Source organism: Apis florea, unplaced genomic scaffold (assembly GCF_048593485.1).
Source record: "Apis florea isolate Af1SG1 unplaced genomic scaffold, ASM4859348v1 contig_2272_pilon, whole genome shotgun sequence".
In the NCBI taxonomy this organism is placed as follows: domain Eukaryota; kingdom Metazoa; phylum Arthropoda; class Insecta; order Hymenoptera; family Apidae; genus Apis; species Apis florea.
Window position 1 is genome coordinate 4,770,490 of NW_028256549.1, and position 24,691 is coordinate 4,795,180.

Consider the following 24,691-nt stretch of genomic DNA (forward strand, 5'->3'; position numbering starts at 1 on the left):
GCAGAGGTAACGGCGAGTGCAACGCTGCGTGTCGGCCACCCGATCGGCTGCGATCATTGTTATTAAACGTGCCGGCCCGTGTATTATCGCGTGGAACGATCGTCGCCGCATCTGAGCTCTATAACGGTCCCCCCTTTCCTCGTCGATCGTACGCGGGCAGCCACCGCGTCCAAATCTGTCAGTGGGTCACCATCGTTCGTGCGCCGCTCCTCGCGCGAGTTTCCAACGGAGCCGACCTTGACCGCCATCGTGGCCGTAACACTCGATGCATTTGGAAAATGGGCGGAGAGAGGAGGGGAGGGAGGATTGGTGAAACGATCGAAACACCTTTAAAAGAAGAGATCGTGGCGCGAATTTTTTTTTTTTTTTTAATTCTTAAGATGCATCTGAGATGTCGTTGCTGCTTCTCTTCGAATCGGTCGCAACGAAGAGGAAGAGTCAACTTGTACTTTATGGTACAAGTTTATCTCGTTCCTCTCTCAATTTGAATAAAGATATACGTGTATATGTTAATTGATATACGATTATTTGCAAGTAATCTTGTCTATCCAATTTTATTTGAATATATATATATATATATATATATATATGTAGTACTATCTGCATAAAACAATTTTGTAAAATTTCTACGTCCAAATCTATCCACTTGCAAATATCCAATTTTATTTTGTGAAAATAAAAGATACATATGTTGGAGTTACAATCGTTTCGACGTACAATAAATCTACGTAAAACAATTTTATAAAATTTCTCCATAGTCCAATTCTATCGATCGTGGAACCTCAACTACTTGCGGATATCCAATTTTTATTTTTAGTCAAAACTAGATATACTAGAATTACAATCGTTTCAAAGAAATAAATCCACGGTAAAACAATTTTAACGAATAATTTTTCTATTCCTTCAACTCGATTGACAAAGTTTCTTCATCCAAATCCGTGGGAGCAAAGTATTCACCGCTACGATTCACACAAAAGTGCGTGTCTCGCCACGTGGTGTGCATCCTCGTTACGTTACGTCCCGGAAGTGGGCGTCACGCGAGGTCGTTGGCGAATTCCTTTGGATTTACGGTACACCTAATCAATTCGAGAACGATACTCGCGTGACGTGTACAACACGCTCGCTACGACGACGCGAAATCCGCGAGAAGAACAACGCGCTCGTCACAAATAACGGTAACGGTACTTGGCAACGTGTGAAAGTCATTTTCTCGCCGGGTGGAAAGCGATCGATAATCATCGCTAAATACAATTACGAACCTATTATCGTTTAAGAGGAAGAAGAGGAAGAAGAAGAAGAAGAAGAAGAAGAAGAAGAAGGAGCGAGCGGAGAGGAAAGTTGGCGAAGAGAAAGGAGGGAAGAGTTTGTCGAAGCGAGATTCGGCACGAATTGGATGATCGTTGCACTTTTTTCCCAGCTTCATCCGTACGGGTTACGGTAGGCTAGATAGGGAGGACCTTGTTGATAGTCGTTCCTGTGAGACGGCCACATTTCCTCCCCGTATCCTGTGGACAAGAATTTTGATCGAGTTGAATAAATACGGAAATATTTTATATTAATTTTGTGGCGTGCATGCACGTGGTTATTATTGTTACGAGAAAAGTAATATTTTAAAGAGGCAAGCTTATTTTAAGGAGGACAGATTATTCCTAGAGAACGTTACGCTCGACTAATCTCTCTTCTTTTTTTTTTTTTTTTTCCATATTCCAGAAAAGAAAAGACGTGCAATTACGCGCGGAAATCACTGCGATCGGAATATCACTGGAATCGTTTCTCGCCCATCAATTCCACGCCGAGGGATCATCGAGTGTTATATAACTGTAGTTTACGATCGAGAGAAGTATTGTGTCATCGCGATTTATTTCGACCAATCGTCACGGTCGTGTAACAAAACGGCCCGCGTAATCGTGCCACGTAATAAAATCGTGATTTACGATTTTACGATCGTTCCAAAACAACGAACCGTGAGGAAGGTGAAGAAAAATGCGTGGATTTCCATTTACCTGACGGATAATCGACCGGCGCTTCAGCGGCTGTGCTCCACAAGTGGTGGGGGTAAGCTTGATGATAGGGCTGCGACATTTTGCAGATCTTGAGACGCGTGAACAGTATCGGGAGGAGGATCGACGCGATCACTAGAATCTTTTTGATGAAGTGAACGGCGAGGAAGATGGGCACGATCCAAAGTTTCAGCTTCATCAATTTGAACAGGATCAAGAGGGGGAGGATCAGTGCCTTCTTGTGCTTGATCCCTCTCCAAGCAGCTGTATGGAAAAATTGAGAAATAATATTATAAAAGTATATATTAAAATTTTAAAAACATAGAAAAAGGAACTCGGCAAATATATTATTCACCTGTTTATCGAAAACATTGATTGTAATTTTAAGTCGATCTGCTCCATGAATTATCCATGAATAAATATTTAATTAGCTGCAGTATATATAGATTGTAGAAAGGTAGCATAATAAATTGTCTTTTAATTGAATGAACGAATTAATGAAATAATTACTGTCTCTAAATTATTTAAATTTTTAGTTAAAATTCTAAAATTTAATCACTGGGACGATAAGACCCTATAGAATTTTATTTAATTTATTATTTATCTAATTCTCGACGATTTTATTTTTAAAGTCGATAAAAGAATTTTTAAAATTCTCAATTTCCATAAACTCTTCATTCAATTCGTTGTCCATTTGTTTACAGTTGTTCGTTCAAGCAAATTACCGTCGGATATGCCCCTGGTCTGCATCTGGACGAGTTGATCCTCGTCCACGATCATGGGCATCGCGGCGAAACTCCTTGCCGAGGAGGCCGTGTCGTCGATCGTGTAAACGAAGGCTCGTTTCGCAATGAGATCCTCGGCCGTGTCCCTGGCGAAGTTCAAGGCCTCCATTATGCCGCTCTTGAACACGCGGGACTCGGGCAATTTCGGGATAACCGGTTGCTGCGACAGTGACGGGATCCTGACGATGCGGATCGCGCCATACTTGAATTCCTGGTTCGAATCAAATTATTATTATTGCGTACGATAAAAACGAACGTTAAAAATCAACGAATAAATAATCGTTGGATGGTGTTTTAAAATTGTTGAAAAGGAAGGAATGATCGGTAAATTTTTTCGAAATAAATGGCGCGAAATGAAAGATTGGCGTGTCGATTCGATTGTTGTGACATGGTATTAAAAAGTAAAAGTCTGAGGAAAAGTAAGACAGGGGGATCGTGTGTCCGATACTCTCGCCGCTGCACGAACGCTGGATTATAATAACGGTTTGTAGTAGCGAAATCGCGATGCATAGTGTCACGATCAACTGTCGTTAATTTTACACGAAAATAATGGAATCTTGTGGAAAAGATTGCTTCGTTTTCGAATGATGAATAATGAACGTACACACGACTTTTTTCATCCGGAACTGGTGCATGAAATTTCCTCCGAAAATTCCTCTCTCCTTTTTTTTTTTTTTTTTTTTTTTTAACAGTCGCTTATTTAACGCCACGCGATTATTTCGAATTGAATAAAAAATTTGTGTCCCAATTTGTGATCCTACCTTCTCCCTCGCGATGTCGTTCAACCACCTGACGACCCTGAACTTGCCGCAACTTATAAGATCCTTGTGCACCGCGCAATCAGCTCGGCATCTCTCGACGTACGTCGAATTACCGCTGCTCGAATTGAAAATGTGAGAGGACGCGCTCGACGAGAGACAAAGGATGATCACGAATAAAGCGCAGCCAATTCGATGGATTCGATTCGAAACTTGACACTTGATGACTCCTCGATCGAAGAGCGAAACGAACAACACCATTGTTCACGATTGTTTTCTTCGTTTTTTTTTTTTTTTTTGTACACCAATTTTTCTCGACGGATTTCCCTTTCCACTCGAATTATCTCCGAGCAAATCGTTTGTCCGTTTCTTTCGAAAGGATTTTGAGATTTTGAGACGCACTCGCCAAGCAAACACAAGCAGGATGATCGAGATTAAGTCCACTCGCTATCTGCTTCAGCGAAGAAGGTGTGTTGACCATTTATATCTGGTGCATTTAGGTCGGTGGGGGTACCGGTCCATGGCTTAGATAATCTTGCACAGAGACTGGAGAGCTTGATTCTGCTCGCACACTTTGTGAAAAGGCGAACGATCACGACAGGATAAGATAAACTTCTGAGGATGAGGATGAATTCGCAAGTTTCTGAAAAAACTGCGTGCGATTCGTTGCTTTTCGGGTGAATTGAATCTGCTTTTTTGCGCAATTGAACGGGGTGGAAAAAAATCGTATGGAGATTATTATTGTTGGAAGTTGAAATTGGAATTTGGAAAGAGTTTTGATTATTTTTAATTTAATAATCGTTCGTAAAAGACTGTATCGATATTTCATTTAAATTGTGTATGATTGACAAGATAATGTGGAGCAACTCGTCTAGGATCCAACGTGCAAGAAAATGGAATTCAATCAGCCTCTTTCCGCGACCGGTTTATACCCCTATACCTGTTTTTCTAAACTACTTTCAATCGAATTAAAATAATTAAGTTGTATTGCATATAATTGAAAGATGGCGTTTAATAATTTCGAGATTATTTTTTATTTAGAAATCGAAGAAAATAATATATTATTTTGTTTTCCATATGAAAGAAGAAGAAAGAAAAAAAAAAAAAAGAAAGAAAAAGAAAGGAGAGATTTGAAAATCTGTGAAAATTAAAAAAAAAAAATTTATATTTAACGATTCGAAGAAAATTGCAACTACAACTACACAAGGAAAGGAATTATGCCTTGAATATGAAAATCGTAATAAAAGTGTTAACGACACGGTAAACTCGAGGTCAGAGAGTAAAAAGATTCAAATTTCGTGTCGATTCGAGGAAGGAAAGAAAAGAAACGATCACGATTGTTGACGATTATATTGGACGCGAGGAGAGCAGGAAGAGGTTTTGCTGCAAGCTTTCTCGTTCCTTCTGAATCTTTACTTTTGCTTATCTAACTGGTCGTAATCAGTGGCATAGATTTTCTTAATGACCCGTAACATCTTTGAGATCTCGAACATTTTTACGATACGGTTTCTGTAAACGAGCATTATAAGATTCAGTTAAAAGAAAAAAAAAAGAAAAAAGAAACAAACTAGTTTAGTGATCGTCGATCAAATCTTGCTATCCTCGCAAAATAATCGTAATTACGTGTAATATTTTTCTTTATTCCGTCCACTTCCATCAATACTCGAGTACCAAACGAGTATTCCCTCTTACTTTTCCAAGACTCGAAATTCTTCGTCTTTTGTGGAGGGAGGGAGACAATTTTATTTTTCGTCCATCAATTTAACCACTCGAAAATTCTAATCAGAAAGGGAAGGAAATCAAATAGTGTTAACGATTAATCGAATCTTCACTCTCGAGATTAATCTATTCAATCTTAATCGCTGTTAATCTCTTCTCTTTTCAAAGATTTTTTTTATTAATCGAATTTTTTATTCAAAATATTCCAAACGTTCTATATATATATAGAAGTAAAATTCTTCTTGAAAAAAGAATCATTAGATAAAAGAACACATAAATTGTGAAGCTGAGAAAAATTCGAAGAGACTGGAACGATGAATTTTATTTTCACGCGTATCGAGCTATTACTCTTAAACACTTTCTTACGTTCTTTCGGCCTCTACGGGATAAATCGGGATTAATTAATTCTCCGCTTCTCTATTTTCTACGCCATTGACTACGCTGCAAATCGAAAGAAATATATCGTATTTCGAGTTTTATTTGGATTTCTCGGCTAATGTATATTCTCTATTTTTTGTATCCTGCTTCGACTTCTTACGAATAAAATGTTCAATTGCTCCACTCGTCGACAATCTTTATTAAACAATGTTAATAGTTCGTAATATTTCACGTTTCTTTTATTTAAGTATATAAGTGCGTGATATTTGTAGTATTCTTTTAAACTAATAATTTATAGACGACAGACATTTATAATTTATTTAAACGTTGCAAATTATTAATTATTAATTTATTATTATTCATTATACAATCAATCAAAAATTGAATGAATATTCCTTTTTTTTTTTTTTTTTTTTTTAGAAACTCAGAACAATGTCGTTTCTAGAAAGAAAAATGTTTGATGGGATCAAACGAGCCGGATGTGAATAAAAATAAATAACTATTGGTACGAAGAATTGATAAATAAACAGGTTTATGGAATTCATCGATAAATCAAGGAAAAAGTGGAAGCAGAACGAGCACGAGTTTGACTTTAGATATAAAAATCAAGCCTCGTCTGATGTCTGGAAGGCAAGAATCCTTGGACGCGCCATGTCCGCAACTATGTATGTAACCTGCTTTACAATTATGTTTTTTTTTTTTATCGACCCACTTTTGTAATTGTCCACAGGATACGACGATAATCCAGTTTGACCATCACTGATACCCATCCTGCAAGGATGGAAAAAGAATGAATATTTCATTCTCTTCTCTTGGACCCGATTGATAAATGATTTCTATTCGGTTAACGAGAAGAGAAAATTGTGAATGAGATTGTTCGATCGATTGTGTTAATTGCAAAAATTAAACCGAATCGATTAATATATATAAATTCGTCTTTATAAAATTCAGATTCTTTTTTTATGTGTGTGTCATCAATCAAACGTAAACAAACAAGTTTCTATAAAAATTAGAAAAATTAGAGAATGGAATAAAGGCAAGATCAAACACAAATTACAAATAATCCGTAATCGTATAATAAGTAATAAAATTAATGATCGTATCTAATCTCTTAAATCGTGATAAGCTTGTAACCGAAGCTTATGCCGTGTTCACATTGGTTTTGTAATAACGACTCGGCCATTTCTATTAATATATTATTATTAACGCGGGCAAACATATATCAATCGGATGTGTTCAAGTTGATATAACGATCATAACACGTTAAACACGATACGAGTGAAATAATATTACGAGATAATATTACCATAACATAAGCGAGACGATAAGCGAGAATTATTTAAAGAATTATGCCATCGATAAATCTTGGACAACAACAACAAAGAAGATGAGATAAATAGGCAAACTAAAAACAAATCGCCTCTTTCGTAGAAATCCGATAAATAAATAAACATTAACGAAGCCTTAGTGGATGCCTTTCTTCTTTTCTTCTTTCCCCGAAGAAACAATGTCACGACGATTTCCTCCCACGAAGAAACGTAAAGAAAAAAAAAAAAGAAGAAAGAATTGACGTCAAACGAGACCGCGCCACATTTCACGGAAACGTTCAATCAAAACGAATCAACGAATTGGAAATAATCATAAAAAAAAAAAAAGAAGAATAAAAATAACAAGTCCTCCTGCTTTGCGTATAATTTGCGAATAATTTCATTGTTTCGAATAAAGTCGAGCCAAGTCGTTAGAAAATATCGTGGAAAGAAAAGGAGGAGAAGGTTCGTCGTCATTCACGGTTCACGTGTTACGTCTTCGAATGGCCTCCATTTCGCGGCAACGATGCGCCATAGATAGATCTGGTATGCATCGATTGCATACGCGATCCATAAACACGATAATCCTGCTGGTGAAAGTATCGATAATCGTTGAATCCTTCCGGAATAAGAAGGATCGTTTCATTTTTATTCCCATTCGAGGCGATCATTATGAAATTATGGGGGAATCGTGGTTAAACTCGTGGCGAAAGAAAAAAATAAATAAATGCTCGTAAATATGGTGAAACCGATCGGGTTCGTCCCTCCGTTGAACTTGGAGACACGTGTGAAAATTTCACGGCCTGAATACTGCGTCGTAAAAAACTTGTCTCCTGTAAAAAAAAAAAAAAAGAAAAAATATGGATCCGGATTATTGAAAAAACAGAACCTCGAGAACCTAGAGTGATTATCGATAATTTTTAACTTTAGAAACTAGAGTGGCTACGTTGGAGTATTTTTTCCTTTTATCGCGTTGCTGGGTTTTTTTCTTTTTTCTTTAAATTAAATCGAATTATTTTAAAACAAGTTTTCTGAAACAATTTTTCATTCCCCTAGACTCACTTCTGTTCGATGATGATAAATGATCAAATTTTTCAAACGTCGATATGGCTTTATCGAATTGGCATAATTTCACTTTGTGCAACGAGCAATCCAACGAGGTATTATATAGTATCCAGGGCAGGATATTCGATAAGACATTGACGTAACCAACTGGTTTGGTGATCAACTAATTGATTTTTCTAATCGTCCAAATCATTTGCGAGTAAAAATTTCTATTGTTAAGGAAAACGTTAAATTAAATACAGAGACTTAATACGTGTATATTTTTTATTATTTTAACAAAAACTTGGAAAGCCAAGAGCACGGTTAATACGGTTCTTATAATGAATACCCTATTTAAGCTTCATCAATCTAATCGGCCAAAGTTTTGCCGGTAGAATTAACAATCACGTTTAGACAATGGTGGCGGACGCCGCTCATAATGTTGCAAATTACAATTTTCTTGCCTTTCGTTTTCGATTTCAATTGCGCGGTGAACGTGCGATGAACAAGTGGGGCAACGTGGTGATGATCGAAAAGCCTGAGAGCCGACGCGTTTTGACACAATCAAAAAGACGAAAACGTTTAATTATAAATTCCGAACGGCGATATGCAACGGCGTACGGCCTCGATTCTCTCGATTGAAGGAAAAATATGCTGCGTGTAACTGAAACTGGACTGCAACAGGACAGCGCAATAAATGTGTAAGATAAGACATTTCTGGCCTGGAAAGAGCACGTGCCGAGCCACGTCGCTCCCTTTCGGTTATTAATCTCTGTTAATTTTTAACTATTTTTCTTTGCTATTTTATATCTTTGTTGCGCAGATACAAGGAAGAATCGAATAACGTGTCATTTCGTGAGCGAAATGAAATTCACGACACGAATTTTTACGAATCGGTAAATCATCTGTGAATAGAGAAAATAGAGTAAGAAGGACGGTGGAGAGAAAAGGTAAAAGAGAAATGGAGCGAGATGAAACGATGAAAAACGGAGGCATTTGGTGTTATGAGATTTTTTATTTCCGATGGACAAATAAATATTGGCTTTAAACTTTATTGCCTCGAATTGGATCAATGTTTAGAAAGTTTTCCGATTGATCGTATCGCAATTTTGATTAATTAATAAATTGACATTATAAAATCGAGAGTAACGTTTCAATTCATTCCCTAAGAAGGCCGCGTCTTCGTTCATTTTTTTAATTATCAAGAAAAAACGATAAGATACTGTCAATCCATCGTAAAAAGGCATCAAAAACTGGACGTATACGTATATATATATATATATTATATATATAAAGTTTATCGAATAATTGATTTCAATTTACTGCGATCGATTTTCATTTGTAACGTGGCGTTACTAAAAAAAAAAATTCAAATAAAATAAGCAATAAAATTTGATAGATCGTGATTTAAAGGTTAGTAGCATAACATATCATCTGACTGCATCTAGCGTTTATTATATTATCGTGCCATGAAATGTAATGGGAACAGGAGCGGGGAGGGGGGGGGGGGTTTAAACGAAACAAAAGAACAATACGATATTTCGAGACAAATTTCAAACAATCTCGTAATATCATTACTCGAAACTTGTATTTTTATGGAAATGACGCGTTGCTCCATCTGTTGAAGGGTTGAAGAAACAGAAATTAAGGGTACACAATCCTTCAACTTTCGAAACAAAAATAAAATATCAAATTTTGGACTGAACTGCCACCACCCTAAAAAGAGATAACAAAATTTACAACACACTTTACGTACAACACAACCGTGTTTGTTATATCTTTCGAAACCGGACGAACGAACAAAAAATTCCAAATTCCAAACTGATAAAGTGTCACCATCTCTTGGCGGAGGAGGTAAGCTGGGCGTCGTGGTGGTCGCGCAGGCGTGCAGGCGTTATCGATAACAGCATCGAAGGGGGTGAGAAGCGGGGTAGATAGAGAGAGAAGTATCGGGATCGAAAGGTCGAGCAAGCTGGCGATGGGGCGATATCGCGTTGTGCAACGGTTCGATTCAGTCGCGGGCGTGCGAGACGCTTGAGCGTCCTCTCTCGAGGATCAGCCCGTATGAAATCGTCCTCACGTCTTAGAATCGAGGCGAGCGGAGGAGACTGCCGCAGGCAAAGAACCTGGTAGGGCCGCGTGGTGGGGTTGCGTGGCCGTGTGTGCGTGTGGCAGAGGGAACGAAGGAACAGGTGTGAGAGAGAGGAGCCGGTGGGAGAAGGAACGAGGAGTCGCAGGAGTTGGCAAGATGTCGAAGGATAGAATCGACATCGAGAAACCGTATTGGGATCAGAGCACGTACAGGGGTAGGGCGCTTCACTTCCTCGCTGTGACGAACCCTTTGAATCTGTTTGCCACTGGCAGACAGCTGGAGAATGCACGAGACGTGGTCACCAAATACAGGTAATTACCCACCCACGATTGAGTTTTGTTCGAATATTGACGAGACAATTGTTATACAGGAAAGGGGATAGTCTGGCGGATTTGAAAATCACGGAGGACGAGTTGTGGAGATGCAAATACTTGTACGACAGCGCGTTCCATCCCGACACGGGAGAGAAAATGTTTCTCATAGGACGGATGAGCGCTCAAGTACCGATGAACATGATGATCACCGGCTGTATGTTAACGTTCTACAAGTGCGTGCTGAATTTTTACGTTAATCTTCGCGAAGATTGTGATATGAAAATTCGATTGGGAAAATTGGGACGATTTTGTATCGGTTTATATCGGTGGCATTGAACCGATAAACATTCGTCGGACCTTTCACCTTTTGCCAACTATCGAATCACGCTTATATTTATTTGTTGTAATCGTGTTACAAGAGAGAGAGAGAGAGAGAGAGATACATAAACATGACTAATCAATATGCGAAAAAAATTTAATTCAAATTTATCAACGTTGCAACGTAGATTTGCACACGGAGATAATAAGAATTTTTATCACAATTCTTAATAGTTAAAATATTTAATTTTTTTGATTTTTGATCCAGAACAACAACGCACGTCATCTTCTGGCAATGGGTGAACCAGTCGTTCAACGCTATCGTCAATTATACGAACCGTAGTGGATCGAGTCCGATTCCCATACACACGCTCTTGCAAAGTTACGGTATCGCAACTGGAGGAGCTGTAATAACAGCCCTCAGCCTGAATCGACTATTCCGGAATGCACCACCTATGGTGTGTCGATTGGTACCGTTCGCGGCAGTGGCCGCTGCCAACTGCGTAAATATTCCCTTCATGAGGATGTTGGAGCTCCAAAATGGTATTGAATTACAAACAGAGAAAGGAGTGAAGGTTGGGAACAGTAAACGTGCCGCTAAAAGGGCGATTGCCGCTGTTACTCTGTCTCGTATCCTTATGGCCGTACCGAGCATGAGTAAGTTTTAATCAAACGTTACGTTGGAATTATATATTATGAAACTTTCATCTACTTCTATATTGGAATAATACAATATTTTGTGTGTATTTTTAGCATTGGTGCCCTTCATAATGAATATAATAGAACGGCGAAAATTGTTGTGCGAGATGAAATGGGCTGTCGTACCTATACAAGTTTTACTTTGCGGGATTTGCTTAACATTTGCCACGCCTCTTTGTTGTGCGTTATTCGAGCAACGAGTAGCTATTTCGGTAGACGATCTGGAACCAGAAGTACGGGAACAAATAGTCTCCAAGTATCCTAATCTTCAAACAGTGTATTACAATAAAGGTCTTTGAACGGATTTAAATATCGAAATACTGCCAAAGAAAGCGTGCACGATTGAAAAAAAAAAAAAAAACAATACATCGCAAAAAGAAGCGAATTATTAATTGTAATATTTCCAATAGAAATAGAATCGTTAAAGATTCGATAACGATTTCTATCATAATCGAGATACAAGATGTAAACATATCCAGTTTTATTCTCTGGTATATATTACAATTACGTGTATCGTCGCAACTATTAATAAAAAAAGGCTAGCAAAGTTAAGTAACGAAGACAATAAAACAGTACAATAATATTTATTGAATGCTGCAATTTAATTTGAGACAACGTTCAAACGCGATAAATTTAATTCGAGCTTTTCCCATTTTAAACCAGTCATATTTGGCCCAATCTTTTGTAACGGAGGTGTAGATTTAATTTTCCGCCCGTATCGGCCTGTTTTTCTCTGCCACAGACCGCTTCTCGGTCGATTTCCGAGCTCTCTATTTTTCTGGGCGCTACCAATCGGTATCGACTCATGTTCGATGTTCGACAGTCTACCGACTGTTGCCATACAACTCTCGTGTAAGCTGAATTCCCTCTTGCTTGGCATTTTAACAACTATACGATCATCTCCATCTTTTCTTAATATCGTACCGTACGTTCCGGCGGAATGAATAAGAGAACCACCTAAACCTGGATACTTTTCCACGCAATGGACGATTGTACCTTTGGGTAATGCACCAAGCGGATAAGAATCTCCCTCATAAGCTCTGACTGGATTCGGAGGGATACCTTTATGAGTATGAAGTATGTCTCCAACTTTCATGTTTTTAGTAGCGAGGATATATTGCATGTGACTACCACTTCCGATCAAAGCCACATTTGACGTTCTGCAACCATCTTTTATTATTGCCAAAACTTTGTTTTTCTTTGGAGGTTCATTGAGATCAGTGGGTCCATCTCTGATCCACCTAACCCAATGATATTTGTGTTTAATACCTCCACCGATTCCTTTGACTACTAGTCTTCCTGTTTTTAAACACGAATAATACAATGGATGAATAATTTAATAATAATTAATAAACCGGTTATGCGTGTTAATCGAAATTCCCGCCAAAATAGAAAACTATTTTATCAACTGATGATTTTATTACGAAATGAAAGAATCTAAATACTTACTCGCTTTGAAAATTAATTTAATTCTCGTCAAAATCAATATCATTTATTATATCTCACGGATATAAAATGGATAAAAAATTTAATTAAAATACACACCTGTAACAGGATCTCTGCCTCCTAAATTCGTAACCTGTAAAGGTTCGACTGTGTATTCATTTTTGAAATGTATAATTCTTCGATAGGTCTTCCCTTTCATTCCAGGTTCTGGAACTTTCACTAGATCCCATTTGTTTCTCTTTGGTTGTACTTGATACGATACCGAAGCAGCTTTATGACAAATTTCTGCACTGTATTTACCGAAAACACGACTCATCAAAGACATGGTAGACATCTTGTATACGAATTGAGCACAGCGCCATCATCTCTGGTTTTAAGACCGAGTTTAAATCGACCAGTTGTCAATAGATGTCGCTACCAATGTTTCAAACGGACTCTAATTAGTTAGTTTCCGATTTGACTAGTTAAACGAACAGTGCGATAATGTTCTGTGTCGAATGAATTTTAAATTTTTGCGTTAATACATTATTATTAACAAATTTGCTTTAACGTGGGTTGATACGCCAGTGTTACGAAAGTGGAATGAAGTTAGAATGTAGTGTGAGATATTACAAATCGAGAATCACTCGAAGAAATACGGTCGTCGATGCTTCCTGTCAAGGACAACGCAATTAGCCAACGATCGAAAATGGAAAGAAAGCAAGACGAGAGTATCTACAACGATGAAAAATAGGGCGTGCCGGATTCATCAGGTACGTTACCGAGGCCATTATATTTATACGAAAGATAAAACACCGTTATTGGAAATCAATAAATGATTTTCCGTGCTGACGAGCAATGCATCGCCGTTTCATGCTAAATTTTCACCGGTGCATAAATATAAAATGCATTATCGCCGGTGCACGTTAAATCTCTCCCGTACACGGGAAAAAGTGCGAGTGGTGAGCCGTTAAATAACGATACGCGTATAAAATACGCGGGAACAGCGCGAGCGCGCCCTCGCGGGCCCCATATACACACATATGTACATATATGTACGTACATAACGACCGATCGTAACCTCTTTAAAAAAAAAAAAAAAAAAAAAAAAAAGAACACCCCTTCCCCAAAAAATATCATTCTCGCGATGAAAAACTGTCAAGCTACGATCGAAATCGCGTTTATAAATCACACATCGAGGCAAGCGTAATCGTGTCTGAATAATTCTCGCCAGGTTTAATCGTGTGCCCCGTTTGGCGGGCATTTTGAAATAATAATACCGAGTAAACGGTCGTGTAACGACCGTGCGGAATAGCTGCCTCTCTCCCGAAGAAGAAAGCCTCTTCGCTCAAAGGAGCAAGAAGAGCGCGAGTTATACGCGAGCCTTGTACTCCCCCTCCTCCTCCCCCTCCCCCTCCTCCGCCTCGGCGAGGAACAGGGGTTAGGTATTGGTGGGACGAGTGGTCGGTGGGGGGACGAAGGGTTGAAAGGGGGATGGGGAACGCTTAATTGGCCTGGGGTAATTATTTTATTAAGTGAGAAGATGGCGGATGGAATGCTAAGAGAGAGCATGCTGGTGCGGTCTGGCGGGTAGACTGTCAGGGGTGGCGGGCGGGCGGAGGGGCGGGAGGTGGAGGCGCGAAGGGTGGAGCGAGCAGTGGCGGCGGCAGGTGACGGTGTGGAGAGCGTTTAAAATACCTACGTACCACGAGCGTAGTGAATACCGCGGAGCCAGTCGGTGTATATGCGAACGCGGCCGCAACTTTCCGCCATGTACGTGTCTCCGCTGTTCGCGTGCACGCGTGATTCTCCTCTCATCGTCGCTTGTATACATATATACATGTACACACACGCACACGCGCGCGCGGCATATATGTATAAAATATATATGCGTTCATGCGCGGTTCCACACGCGCCGAGAAAGGGATGGAAAAGCCGCGAGAAGAGGTCTTTCCGTGCGGAGAAAGAGGAGAGGCGGTTGGTTCGGATAGGAAAAGAAGGAGAGAGAGACGGCGAGAAAGGGAATGGGGTGAGGGGTTGAGGAGGGTGGAAACCGGTGCTTGCGCGCGCGTTCAACGTTTCTCTGTTGGTCGCGAAGGAGGAACATCTATTACCCGGTACATGGGCCGGAGGGGGAGGGGTGGAATCGCGTGGAGGGAGGAGAGGGAGGAGGGAGAGGGGGTGCGGGCAAGAGTAGTCGAGCGGCAAATTGTCCGCCATCTTACCCACCTTATACCTTATCTCACACCCTCACCGTAACCACCCTTATCCCCCTTCCTCCGTGGTCTCCTCCTCCAGCCGGTTCTTCTCTCATCCTACACACAGGTTCACCCCCCATCCACCCTCCCTCCTCTACCTCCTCCCCCGCCCCACTCTCCATCTTCCTGCTCGCTTCCTCTCCACGTCCCCCGCTACCGCCTCGAAAGCTTTAGATTACCTACCCCTTATAAGCGCTCGTGTTGCCCATTTATTACCACGACTCTCGCGACTGGTACGAGACCACCACCTTCCTCGCTCCCCTTCTTCGTTTTCTCTTTCTTTTTTCTTCTTTTTCCTTCTCCTTCTCTTTTTCCTTTTCTTTCCTCTTTTCCTTTCCTCTCTCTTCTCGCGACGTTCGTTCGTTTCTTCGTCCATTCTAACCATCCATCCCGATGACTCTCTTCCGACCCGATGGCTGGATTCGTTTATTTCTCTCGTTCCCTTCTTACCTATCACACCTCGTGATTCTCGTTACGTTTAACGCTTCTACTGTCGGCGTTCTGCAACGTATATACGGAGAGGAGTAACACGATTAGTCGAATTCGCGGGAAATGGCCTGCACGTCGACGCGATTCTCGACGCGATGAAGACTTTTCCAGAGGACCGGCTAGCTAAGAAGAGATTTCTTTGGAAGAATATTATACTCCCGTCTTATTTTTTATTTTTTTCCTTTTCTCCCCCCTTGCACGATTATTATTATTATTATTCGAGAAAGTTTGGAGACAGCGTTCGAGCGTTAAAACACGAATATTGCGTTTAAAAAGATCTCCCTTCTTTTTTTCTCTCTCTTTTTTTTTTTTTCTTTTAAGTTTCCGGTTATCAGTCTGATTCGAGATAACCGTCCCGCTCCTCCAACACGGGTGGAGAGATACTTCTCAATATTAGTCACGCGAGGAAAGTTTCGGTGGTGGATGTTGGAAAAGAGGGAGAGAGAGAGAGAGAGAGGGAGAGAGAAGCCCGGAGGAAAGCTGCGAAAAAAACGAAAGGAAAGGCGGTAGGAGGACGATGGTCTCGGTCGATGAAACGTTTCCGCAGGGACGAGTTGCGGATGAACTGCGCGTCGAGAGGGAAAAAGAGGTGTCGGGGTAAACGACGGAGACGGGGATAGAAGCGTTAGATAAAAATAAAAAGAAGGGGACGAGGAAGAGCAAAATACTCTGGGATAAAAAAAAAAAAAAAAAGAGTAGAAGAAGAACCGATGGAAAGAAACGCGCGACACAGGGATGGCATTTTGCATCGTAAAGTTTCGCAAACGGCCATCGTGGAGAACGGAGAAGCAAAAAATGGAATGGAAGAACAAAGAAACACGGGAATAGAATGGAAGGCGAGATAGAAAAGAAAGAATCGTCGTTGATTTTTTCCTTTCTTTTTTTTTTTTTTTTTTTTTTTCCCCTCTCTTCTTCTCCTTTTGACTTATCTCCGCTCGTTTCCTCTTAATTCATCGGAGAGCGAAGAGTCGTGGTTGTAGCAGGATCTAGAGGCTCGCTCGCCTTCGAGAGAAGAGAATCAAGTTTGATTCGAAGGGGATGAGCAGAGACTGGAGAGGAGGAGGAGGAGGGAGAAGAGAAGGAGAAAATCAGATAGAGATCAGAGGGACGAAGGAGAGATATAGATATAGGAGGGAGAGAATGGCAACAAGAGCATCGGAGACGACGGCTGACGATGAAACGGGACGAGCTGGCGAAAGAAAGACGGGAGGGGGAGGGAAGGGGACAGCGGTAGGATGAGAGGATTGCCACGAGGAGGTGAGGAGTCAGGAGGATGCGGTCGAAGGAGGGTGCAAATAATAACAATAATCATATTTCCCGGCAACATGGCCGCTGAAAGAGGGTGGCCGCGCAGCCTGGGCCGCGTAGGAGGGAGACAAGGGTAGGGGTGAGGCAGCCAGGCAGCCAGGGAGGGTTATCATAATATTACAAACCACCGCCGCAGGGATGTATCTATACAACCCCTCGCCCTCACCGCCGTCCGCCATCCCTCTTTCTCTCGTCCCCTCCATCTGTCCCATTCTTGCCTCCACTATCTTCCAACGCTTCCTCATCCTCCTCCTCCTATTCCGATCCGCCTGTTCCACTCGGCCTCGTGGCGAGGATTCACGGTGTATTCACGTGTGTGTGTGTGTGTGTGTGTGTGTGTATACGAGCTAGCTAAGTCCTTGTGCGATTCGCGCGAATCGCAGTATCCGGCAATTGTCGCCGGTTATATACATCCTCGCGCCTCCCTTTTGGCTGCAACCACCTCGCCTCGTCCTCCTCCCCCTCACCCTCTCGTCGAATCTCGCCGCCGTTCCCTGAATACGATCCCCCGTAGAAAATGTACATCCGCGACATGATCAGGCTTTAGTTTCCACGCCCAGCGGTGGTGGAAGGCTCGTTCGCCGGAGATATTCGCTTGACGAAACACGTCCGCGGCGAGGAGGGTCCTCCGCCTACGCCTCCTCCCCAATGGGGAGGGAGACGGCGGCGGACACCGTTTTCCGAGAAAAATAATTACCTATAAATCCACCGCGACGAATTCGATGCTTTTCATCCCAGCGTGGTGGCTTTTTTTTCGCCGCCGCGCCACCCCCATTGTCCGCCGCGTATTTTTCCACGCTCGATTGTCTTTGATCGGCGGACCGAGCAAGACAAGTTTTTTCCCTTTTTTTACCTCCCCTCCCCCCCCTTCCATCACCCACGGAATAAATTTTATCAATTTTGTCCTTCTCCTTTTCCAGCTTCGTCGCGCGCTGGATTTTATTCTCGTTTTAAAAAACGATCAGGAAGGGAAGATTTCTCGCGAATGGTGAAATAGTTTTAGCTCGATTCCATATCTCGAGTCGCGCTTGGGATCGGAGGAGAAGATCCTCCCTTTCCTCGGAAAAAAATATATCGCAGGACGCGGCAGACAGTCTGTCTGCGGAAGAAGAACCGGCCGAGTTAATTTCATCCAGATGTTCGAGGAGCTCGAAGAACGATCCGTTCGCTTTTCCTCGCGTCTCCTCTTTCACAGAGAGACGAGAGATCCTCGGAGGGAGGACGTCCTTGTCCGTTCGAAGGACAAACAATGGAATGGAACGATTGCACGCGGATTATTTTGCTCGGCGCGGAGGAGTGGAAGGAAAACTAGGTGTCACGAAGTAATTTCGCTGGGAGCGTGGAGAGAGAACGGGGAGGGGGTCGCGGCGCTCATTCAGCGATAATTATGTCATTTACCGAGTACTCCGCCGCTCGAGTGCGCCGCGTTACGGAAATTACGAGTCTCGCGTGCGGCAATATTATTCTAATTATGGAGGCCGCCGTTTCAAATTGCGAAAGTAACGCTCTATTTATGCCGGCATCGCGCGACGCACCACCGCCCCGGAATGGGAATACGTAAATCGGCCGGGTAGTTTGCCGGCGAGATTTCAAGTGGAAACCATACATGCATACGTGACGGTTATGAATTTCATCTCTCGCGTATCTTCTCGCGTTTTATGCGTAATTAATAATCGCGCCGATTAAGAAAATTGCTCCTTTCGAAGGAAAAAAAAAAAGGTTTTAAATTTTCATTTGTATCCGAGAACCGAGTCGAGGCGTCGATAATCTCCCAATTTTCATACTCTTCTTCCACGTAATCGTAATCTTCCAAAAGTCCTCTCGACTCGGTTCAATTTCAAGCGTGGCACGCGCGCGATCCTCCCCCCTCCCCTCAACGCCGTACCGGATAATTAATCCACAACAGCGTTCGTCGCCCTATCCGATTATCGAATGCATTAAAGTCGACGCATCCAGCCTCCTCCGAACGCTTAACTTCGCGTTAAGAAGATTAAGGGGCCGCCCCCTCTCCGTCAAGGTGTACAAAGAGAGGCGGCGTGAAAGCCGAATCGGAGTCGCGCACACGGTAAAATTGCTAAAAGCCGTCTGCCTGCGGAGGAGCAAGGATCCTCCTCGGGAGGATCCTATCTAGGACGAAAACGGAGAAAAAGGATGGAAAGAGAGGATCGACCGTTGCATACATACACACACATAGACACACGTAGATACGCGGAAAAAGATCCGGAGCTTGGCACCGCGAGCGCATCGGTCTGAGGAGGGGGTGTTGGTGTCGAGGAAAGGGGGTGGCGGCGGCGGTGGTGGTGGTGGTGGTGAGTCGGGACCGGTGGAGGATCGGCCCCCCCGGGGTAAGAGTGGCGAGATCGGAGGCGGCGTGAAGGGTGAAAGGAAGCACTTAAAGAATTATCCGAACTCGCAGGAGGGATGGGATTCCTCGCAAGCACGTGCAGCCTTTCCCAGGCCAACACCTAATACCTACTAATACCGTGCCGTGTATCTATCTACCCTTTTACCGCCCTGACGCGAGTCCTACGAGGCCAGAGACTACGGAAAGAGTAAGTAGGGTCGTGTTTATAAGTGGATACCTACGTAGTGGCGGGCTGCGGACCACCCCGAAAGACCGAAAGGTCGGCCCGGATCTACCAACATCCCCCCTTCCCATCCGGGATAGGAGAAGGGGGGGCCAGGGAGAGGAGAGGGTACGATGCACACACCTCGTTCGTGTGTACAGCCTGACGATAAAAAATAGTTCTTGGATCGTTGTTCTTTGCCCCGATCGTTGGTCCGATCTTTCTTGGTTTCTTGTGTTTCGTTCCGTTCAGCTTGTTCTTTGAAAAGAAATCTTGAACTAATTCGACAACGAGGAAGAAAATTAATCGTATAATTAATCGTTACACGAGTAGATAAACGACAGTCGATATTCTGCCAATTTACTTTGCTCTACTTTTTACGCGTGCTATAATAATAAGGGCAACGGATCGACGTCAGAGTTTCAACTTTTTCACAGCACGTGTAGCATCCTAGCATGTGATCCTTCCGGAAATCCCTAGGGCGTCTCCTCCGCGGCAGACTGCTGGTCTAGGACTGCTGTTCCGAAATTCGTCGGCGGGCTAATTGTTCTCTCTCTCTCTCTCTCTCTCTCTCTCTCTCTCTCTCTCGAAGAGAATCTCGTCTGCCAAAGTTTTTCAACCACGTAAGCTCTTCTCTTCTCTTCTCTTCTCTTCTCTTCCCGTACGTACGGCCAGGCTGAAACGGGAGAATCTCAACGCACGTGTTGCCAACGCATTCTCCGACAAATTGACTTCAGACCTCGACGCGGTCCACGGTCTTCCCTCCCCTCTCTCCGCCGCTCGACGACGTCGTGGCACCCTCTGAAAACGATCCTCCCTCCCTCTCTCTCGTCGCGCTCACGACGACGCCTTTATTATTAGCCGCGGCGAAGCTAGTTAACCGAGTTAGTTAAGTGAGAATTATTATTTAGCCGTCCCTGTCCCGGCCTCCTGCCTCATCCGTGACACCACTCATCCTCCATCCCGCCCCCCGCCCCCTTCTTCGCGTCCACGTCGTCCTCTTGGACGGGCTGAATGGAGGAGAGGCGAGCGTCTCCAACGGTGAGGAGAGTTTTTGAATGCCGCGTAGAGCGGAGTCTCGGTATCGCTACGAAAGCGTACAGCGGCCGGATCCCACTCGTCGCCGCGGTTGTCGTCGCCGCTTCGTCTTCTTCCACTCGCCGTCTTATTTGTCCAGGAGGGCCGAGGTGTCGAGCACTTTACGATTTCCGACTTTACTTTTCCATACCCGTTTCTTTCTCCCGCCTCGTCCGCTCCTCCTCGCTTTCGATCCGGGAGAGGATCGAGTTGCTCCTTTAACGCGTGTATATTATACACGAGGCGAGGTGAGGCGAGGCGAGGCGAGGCGAGGCGAATATTTAGGAGGGTATTTAGAGGTGGAATTAGAGGGAGGGGAGGGAGGTGGCGTGTTGGTTTTAGTCGGATGTTCGGGGGGATTAATGGCGTGGCAATGAACGTGCTTGAGCTTGCGAGGCGAATTTTAATTGCGTCGGTAAACCGTGAGACAACCGGGGAAATATTGTACACATCTGTTTCCAAGACTTGGTTGCGCGCTCGTTTTCGTTTTTTCGAGCGGGGCGGGGCGGAGAGGACAATTTTTGGAAGGACAATTGGATATAATTGATCGAATTACCAATTGGGTAATCGGTTTTCGATCGAAAAGGGATTCCTCGATAATATTTTCAAACACATTTAACTTTTATCGCAGCTTTTCGATCGCTCGTTTCATTCTCAATCAGTAAGTGCCCCTCCTGAAATCTCCCTGGCGCATCCACTTGTACACCACAGATCAGCTGAGAGTTTCTCACAGTTCGCTGGCCTCCCTTTTTTTGCCTACCGTTTACCAATCTTACTTGCCAAACTCTTAAAAAAAAAGAAAAGCTTCGAAAACCGAATTTCGAACACAAAAATTCCGATCAGGTAGAACTTTACTTCTTCAATTTCAACAACGACTCGAAACGATAGACACCTTGCATCGCAGAATCAGATCGGGGAAACAGAAGGATGGGAAAAATCTCTATGAAAAAAAAAAAAAAAAAAAAAAAAGAGAAAAATCACCAAGATAAAAATGTAAAAACCGGAACTCTCCATGGGATTCTCCGTAGAGGGAGAATCGTTCGCCGTCCCCTAAACACGCCAGGTCCGCACGTAACTTTTAAATCGAACGTAACACGGTTCTCGATGATCCTCCTCCACCCCTCCCCTCGCCCCCTCAATCGCTCGAAATCCTGACCAGTCACGGTTCATCGAGGATCACCCGCCACTTTAGGAGTATACGCGGATAAGTCGGCTCCGGGGAATCCAAGAGGATTCTACGCTTCCTGGAACCTGGATGGACCCCGTCGAGGGGAGGAGGGGGCGAAATACGGACGGAAGAGAGAGAGAGAGAGAGAGAGAGAGAGAGAGAGAGAGAGAGAGAGAGACTCGGAAGAGCAGTCGATGCTCTTATCTGTCTACGGATACGTCGTAACGATTACCTCGCCTCCTCGGTCCCTGTATATATGTATAGGTGCACGAAAAGGAAGGGTCCTCTTGTGCTCGAGTTCTCGAGAGTCCAAGGGAGGTCATAGGATATATAGGTTCGCCAGTTTAGAGGATACATTTTCCAGCGGAACCTTTCCCCGACGGGGGATACGACTGCCTCTTAATTAGCTCTTAAGCGAAAGGCAATTTGTACGCGGATATAAGCCCAAGTACAAACTCTCTCTCTCGCTTTCTCCTTTCTTCCAATTGTATCTTGCTCTCTCTCTCTCTCTCTCTAGTTTCCTCTTCGGTGTTTCGCAAGCGTTTACGCAAAGTTTGAATCGCGACCGCGGCACCGGGCGAAAGATCGTTACCGCGTAAGAGAATCTAAGTAATACTCCCCGATCCAGTTACTTGGAACTTGTTGTTCCACAAGAGGGATTCTTCTTCTTTGTTGCGGAACACACGCAGCGCGCTAGCGTGGCGTGCCTTTGAAAGGGAGCAAGTTCGCGGACGGATCTCTTAATTGAGAGTTTGGCTCACAATCGATCTAAAAGAAACGAAGTCGAATTCTTCCGATCATTCGAAGGATTTAAATGCTCGAGATTGCAAAACATTTGAATCAGAGATTCCCCATCAATCGTGCCCCCCCCCCCCCCGATGAAACTCGCAACAAAAGAAAAAGGATGTTTCTCCGGTTGAAAATTTCGAAAGGAACGCGGATTCGAGCGGCTGGATATCGATTCAAAACAAAAAGAGGAAAGAGAAGGGAGGAGGGGTGGTGAAAAGAGAAAAAAAGAGGAGAAGCAGAGATAGTAGAGAGATACTCGGTGAAAACTCGTGGCGAGAAAGCGAACGGATAAATTACCGGGCGAGATTGCGTGGAATGAAAACGGGCAATAAAGATATCGCGGGGGTGGCGTTGCCGCGGGGAGAAGGAATTTTCGCATTCATACGGAACGTCGTTGCATGATAATAAACAAAAAAAAAAAAAAAAAAAAAAATTCGGGGTGGCAGGCGCCTCGCCAGGCGCGATGATGCGGAATAGAGGCGGGCCAGCCTCATATCGTATTAATAGGCAATCCGGGCAGCAGAGGGGGTGTCATAAACTCAAACCCCTAATACTCGCCTAAACTACCTCGGTTAAATAATGGAATCCCTATTCCCACCTCCATCGCCTCCTCTTCTGCCTCTGCAATTTCCCTCTCCCTCTCTCTCTATCCATCTATCTTGTTATATCCGCCCGTCTCCGTCTATCCACGGTTATTCCCTCCTCACCTAGTAGCACGGAAACTACTACTACTACTACGACGACGACGACAGGGGGGAGGGAAGGGAAGTGGTGCTTTGTACTTCTCGTTGCGGCTTCCGCCGCGGCGGCGAGAATATCCGTGCACCACCGAGATATCGGTGTACACCACCATCGTCTCTCGACGATGATCGTCGGCCAAATTAGTTGCCAATGCTCGATTATTCGCCACGGATGAATTCCCCGCTCGAGTGGTATCTCGGTTTCATATTGTTCCCATGAATCTTGGCTTCGTGGCGTTATTACATGCCGGCGATGTTTCTTCGATCCATTATTTAGACTTGGATGTGAGCGACGCGTGAGAGGATAATTGGAAAAAAGATGGATCTCTGTCTCCCTATCGTTCCTCGACTCGATCTCGATTGAAATCTCCTGATTCGAGAATTTTACCACCAATTTTTGGTATTCATAAGTGATGGTATTTGGAGGAGCACAGGCCGCGAGGAGGAGATTCTCAATGGAGCGTTCTAATAAACGTTGTAAGCGAGCGTGGAGCCATTTAATCAAGCACGGATAGCGTGGAGCGGCGTGATGACGGGGATGTTGAATACGAGAAACCTGGCCAGGGCCAGGATACACGGGGCGGGAATACGCCCTAAATTTGGCAGGCAATGGGCCTCGAAATTCCTCGAAACAAGGATCCGTCCGCGTTACAAGCGTTTCCTTCTTTCCCTTGAACAGTCGATGTCACGGATCATCCATTGCTAGATATTTTTCCTTCTCTTCCTTTTTTTCTTCCTCTTTCTTTCTTTCTTTCTTTCTCAATATTTGCAAACACGGACAAAGTGGAAGCGGAACCACAAACGAACCCGTTAACGAACGCCCCGGGAATTTATAACGTATTAGCGAAGCGATTCGTAGCGGCGCATTAAGTTCTCCCCATCGTTTCGTTCGAACGAGACCCCAACCCAGTTGTTCGTCTCCCTATTCGGCCGAGAATAGTCGATCGCCGATCGTTTTCTAATTTGCCGAGCAAACACTCGCGCCGAAACCGAATAGGTTAGCCGGGGCACAATCGTCGAGCCACGGGAAGAGAGAGGCCGCAGGAAGGGGGGGGAGGGGTCCCGTGTCCACAGAGAGCGCTGGCACACACGCGGGCGGAAGAGAAAAGGACGAGGCGAGCAAAGTAAGTACCGGCAAACGAGCCCCTCCCCGAGTTCTCCCCCTCATTTGTACGCATCTGTGCGTGTACGAGTCACCGTCCCCCCCCCCCCCGTTTGTGTTTGTGTTTGTATGGGACCGTTGTAAAACGTGTATTTATATCCACCAATTACCCAAGTGCCCCTGATTTCGATGATTCTTTCACAAGAATTGTAAGAAAAAAAAAAAAAAAAAAGAAACATGGACGACGTGTAAAGGATCGATGATCTGTTCCGAGATAATTTCTTCTCTTCCAGGGAACAAGAGGCGCGTCTTCTTCCTTCTCATCGATCAAACGGAAATACAACTTTTTAATTT

The 24,691-nt window shown here is 43.6% G+C and overlaps 3 protein-coding genes and 1 long non-coding RNA gene across 5 annotated transcripts; 2 read left to right on the forward strand and 2 right to left on the reverse strand.

Moving 5' to 3' along the window:
• Positions 1–505: 505 nt before the first annotated feature.
• LOC105736086 (uncharacterized) lies at positions 506–4,003 on the reverse strand. Its single transcript, XM_012489423.3, has 4 exons — positions 3,547–4,003; positions 2,726–2,996; positions 2,004–2,264; positions 506–1,505 (listed from the first exon to the last, which is right to left on the reverse strand). The coding sequence occupies exons 1-4, from the start codon at positions 3,802–3,804 to the stop codon at positions 1,420–1,422; spliced, it is 876 nt and encodes a 291-aa protein (XP_012344877.2). The 5' UTR covers positions 3,805–4,003; the 3' UTR covers positions 506–1,419.
• A 2,057-nt stretch (positions 4,004–6,060) lies between these two features.
• On the forward strand, positions 6,061–7,107 carry LOC147658419 (uncharacterized). The gene is made up of 2 exons (XR_015295201.1): positions 6,061–6,305; positions 6,371–7,107. It is a non-coding gene; the product is annotated as an uncharacterized LOC147658419 (long non-coding RNA).
• Positions 7,108–9,841: 2,734 nt separating this feature from the next.
• Sfxn1-3 (Sideroflexin-1-3) lies at positions 9,842–12,001 on the forward strand. The gene is made up of 4 exons (XM_012490028.3): positions 9,842–10,394; positions 10,454–10,630; positions 10,984–11,372; positions 11,469–12,001. The coding sequence occupies exons 1-4, from the start codon at positions 10,240–10,242 to the stop codon at positions 11,711–11,713; spliced, it is 966 nt and encodes a 321-aa protein (XP_012345482.1). The 5' UTR covers positions 9,842–10,239; the 3' UTR covers positions 11,714–12,001.
• On the reverse strand, positions 11,983–13,233 carry mRpL2 (mitochondrial ribosomal protein L2). 2 transcript variants are annotated; one of them, XM_086917607.1, is made up of 3 exons: positions 12,960–13,214; positions 12,477–12,713; positions 11,983–12,410 (listed from the first exon to the last, which is right to left on the reverse strand). In XM_086917607.1, exons 1-3 carry the CDS (start codon positions 13,192–13,194, stop codon positions 12,016–12,018), a joined length of 867 nt encoding a protein of 288 aa, XP_086773733.1. In that variant the 5' UTR covers positions 13,195–13,214; the 3' UTR covers positions 11,983–12,015. The 2 variants fall into 2 exon arrangements, with proteins under 2 accessions (XP_086773733.1, XP_003697668.2); XM_003697620.4 differs by having other exon boundaries at positions 11,983–12,713; positions 12,960–13,233.
• Positions 13,234–24,691: the final 11,458 nt, after the last annotated feature.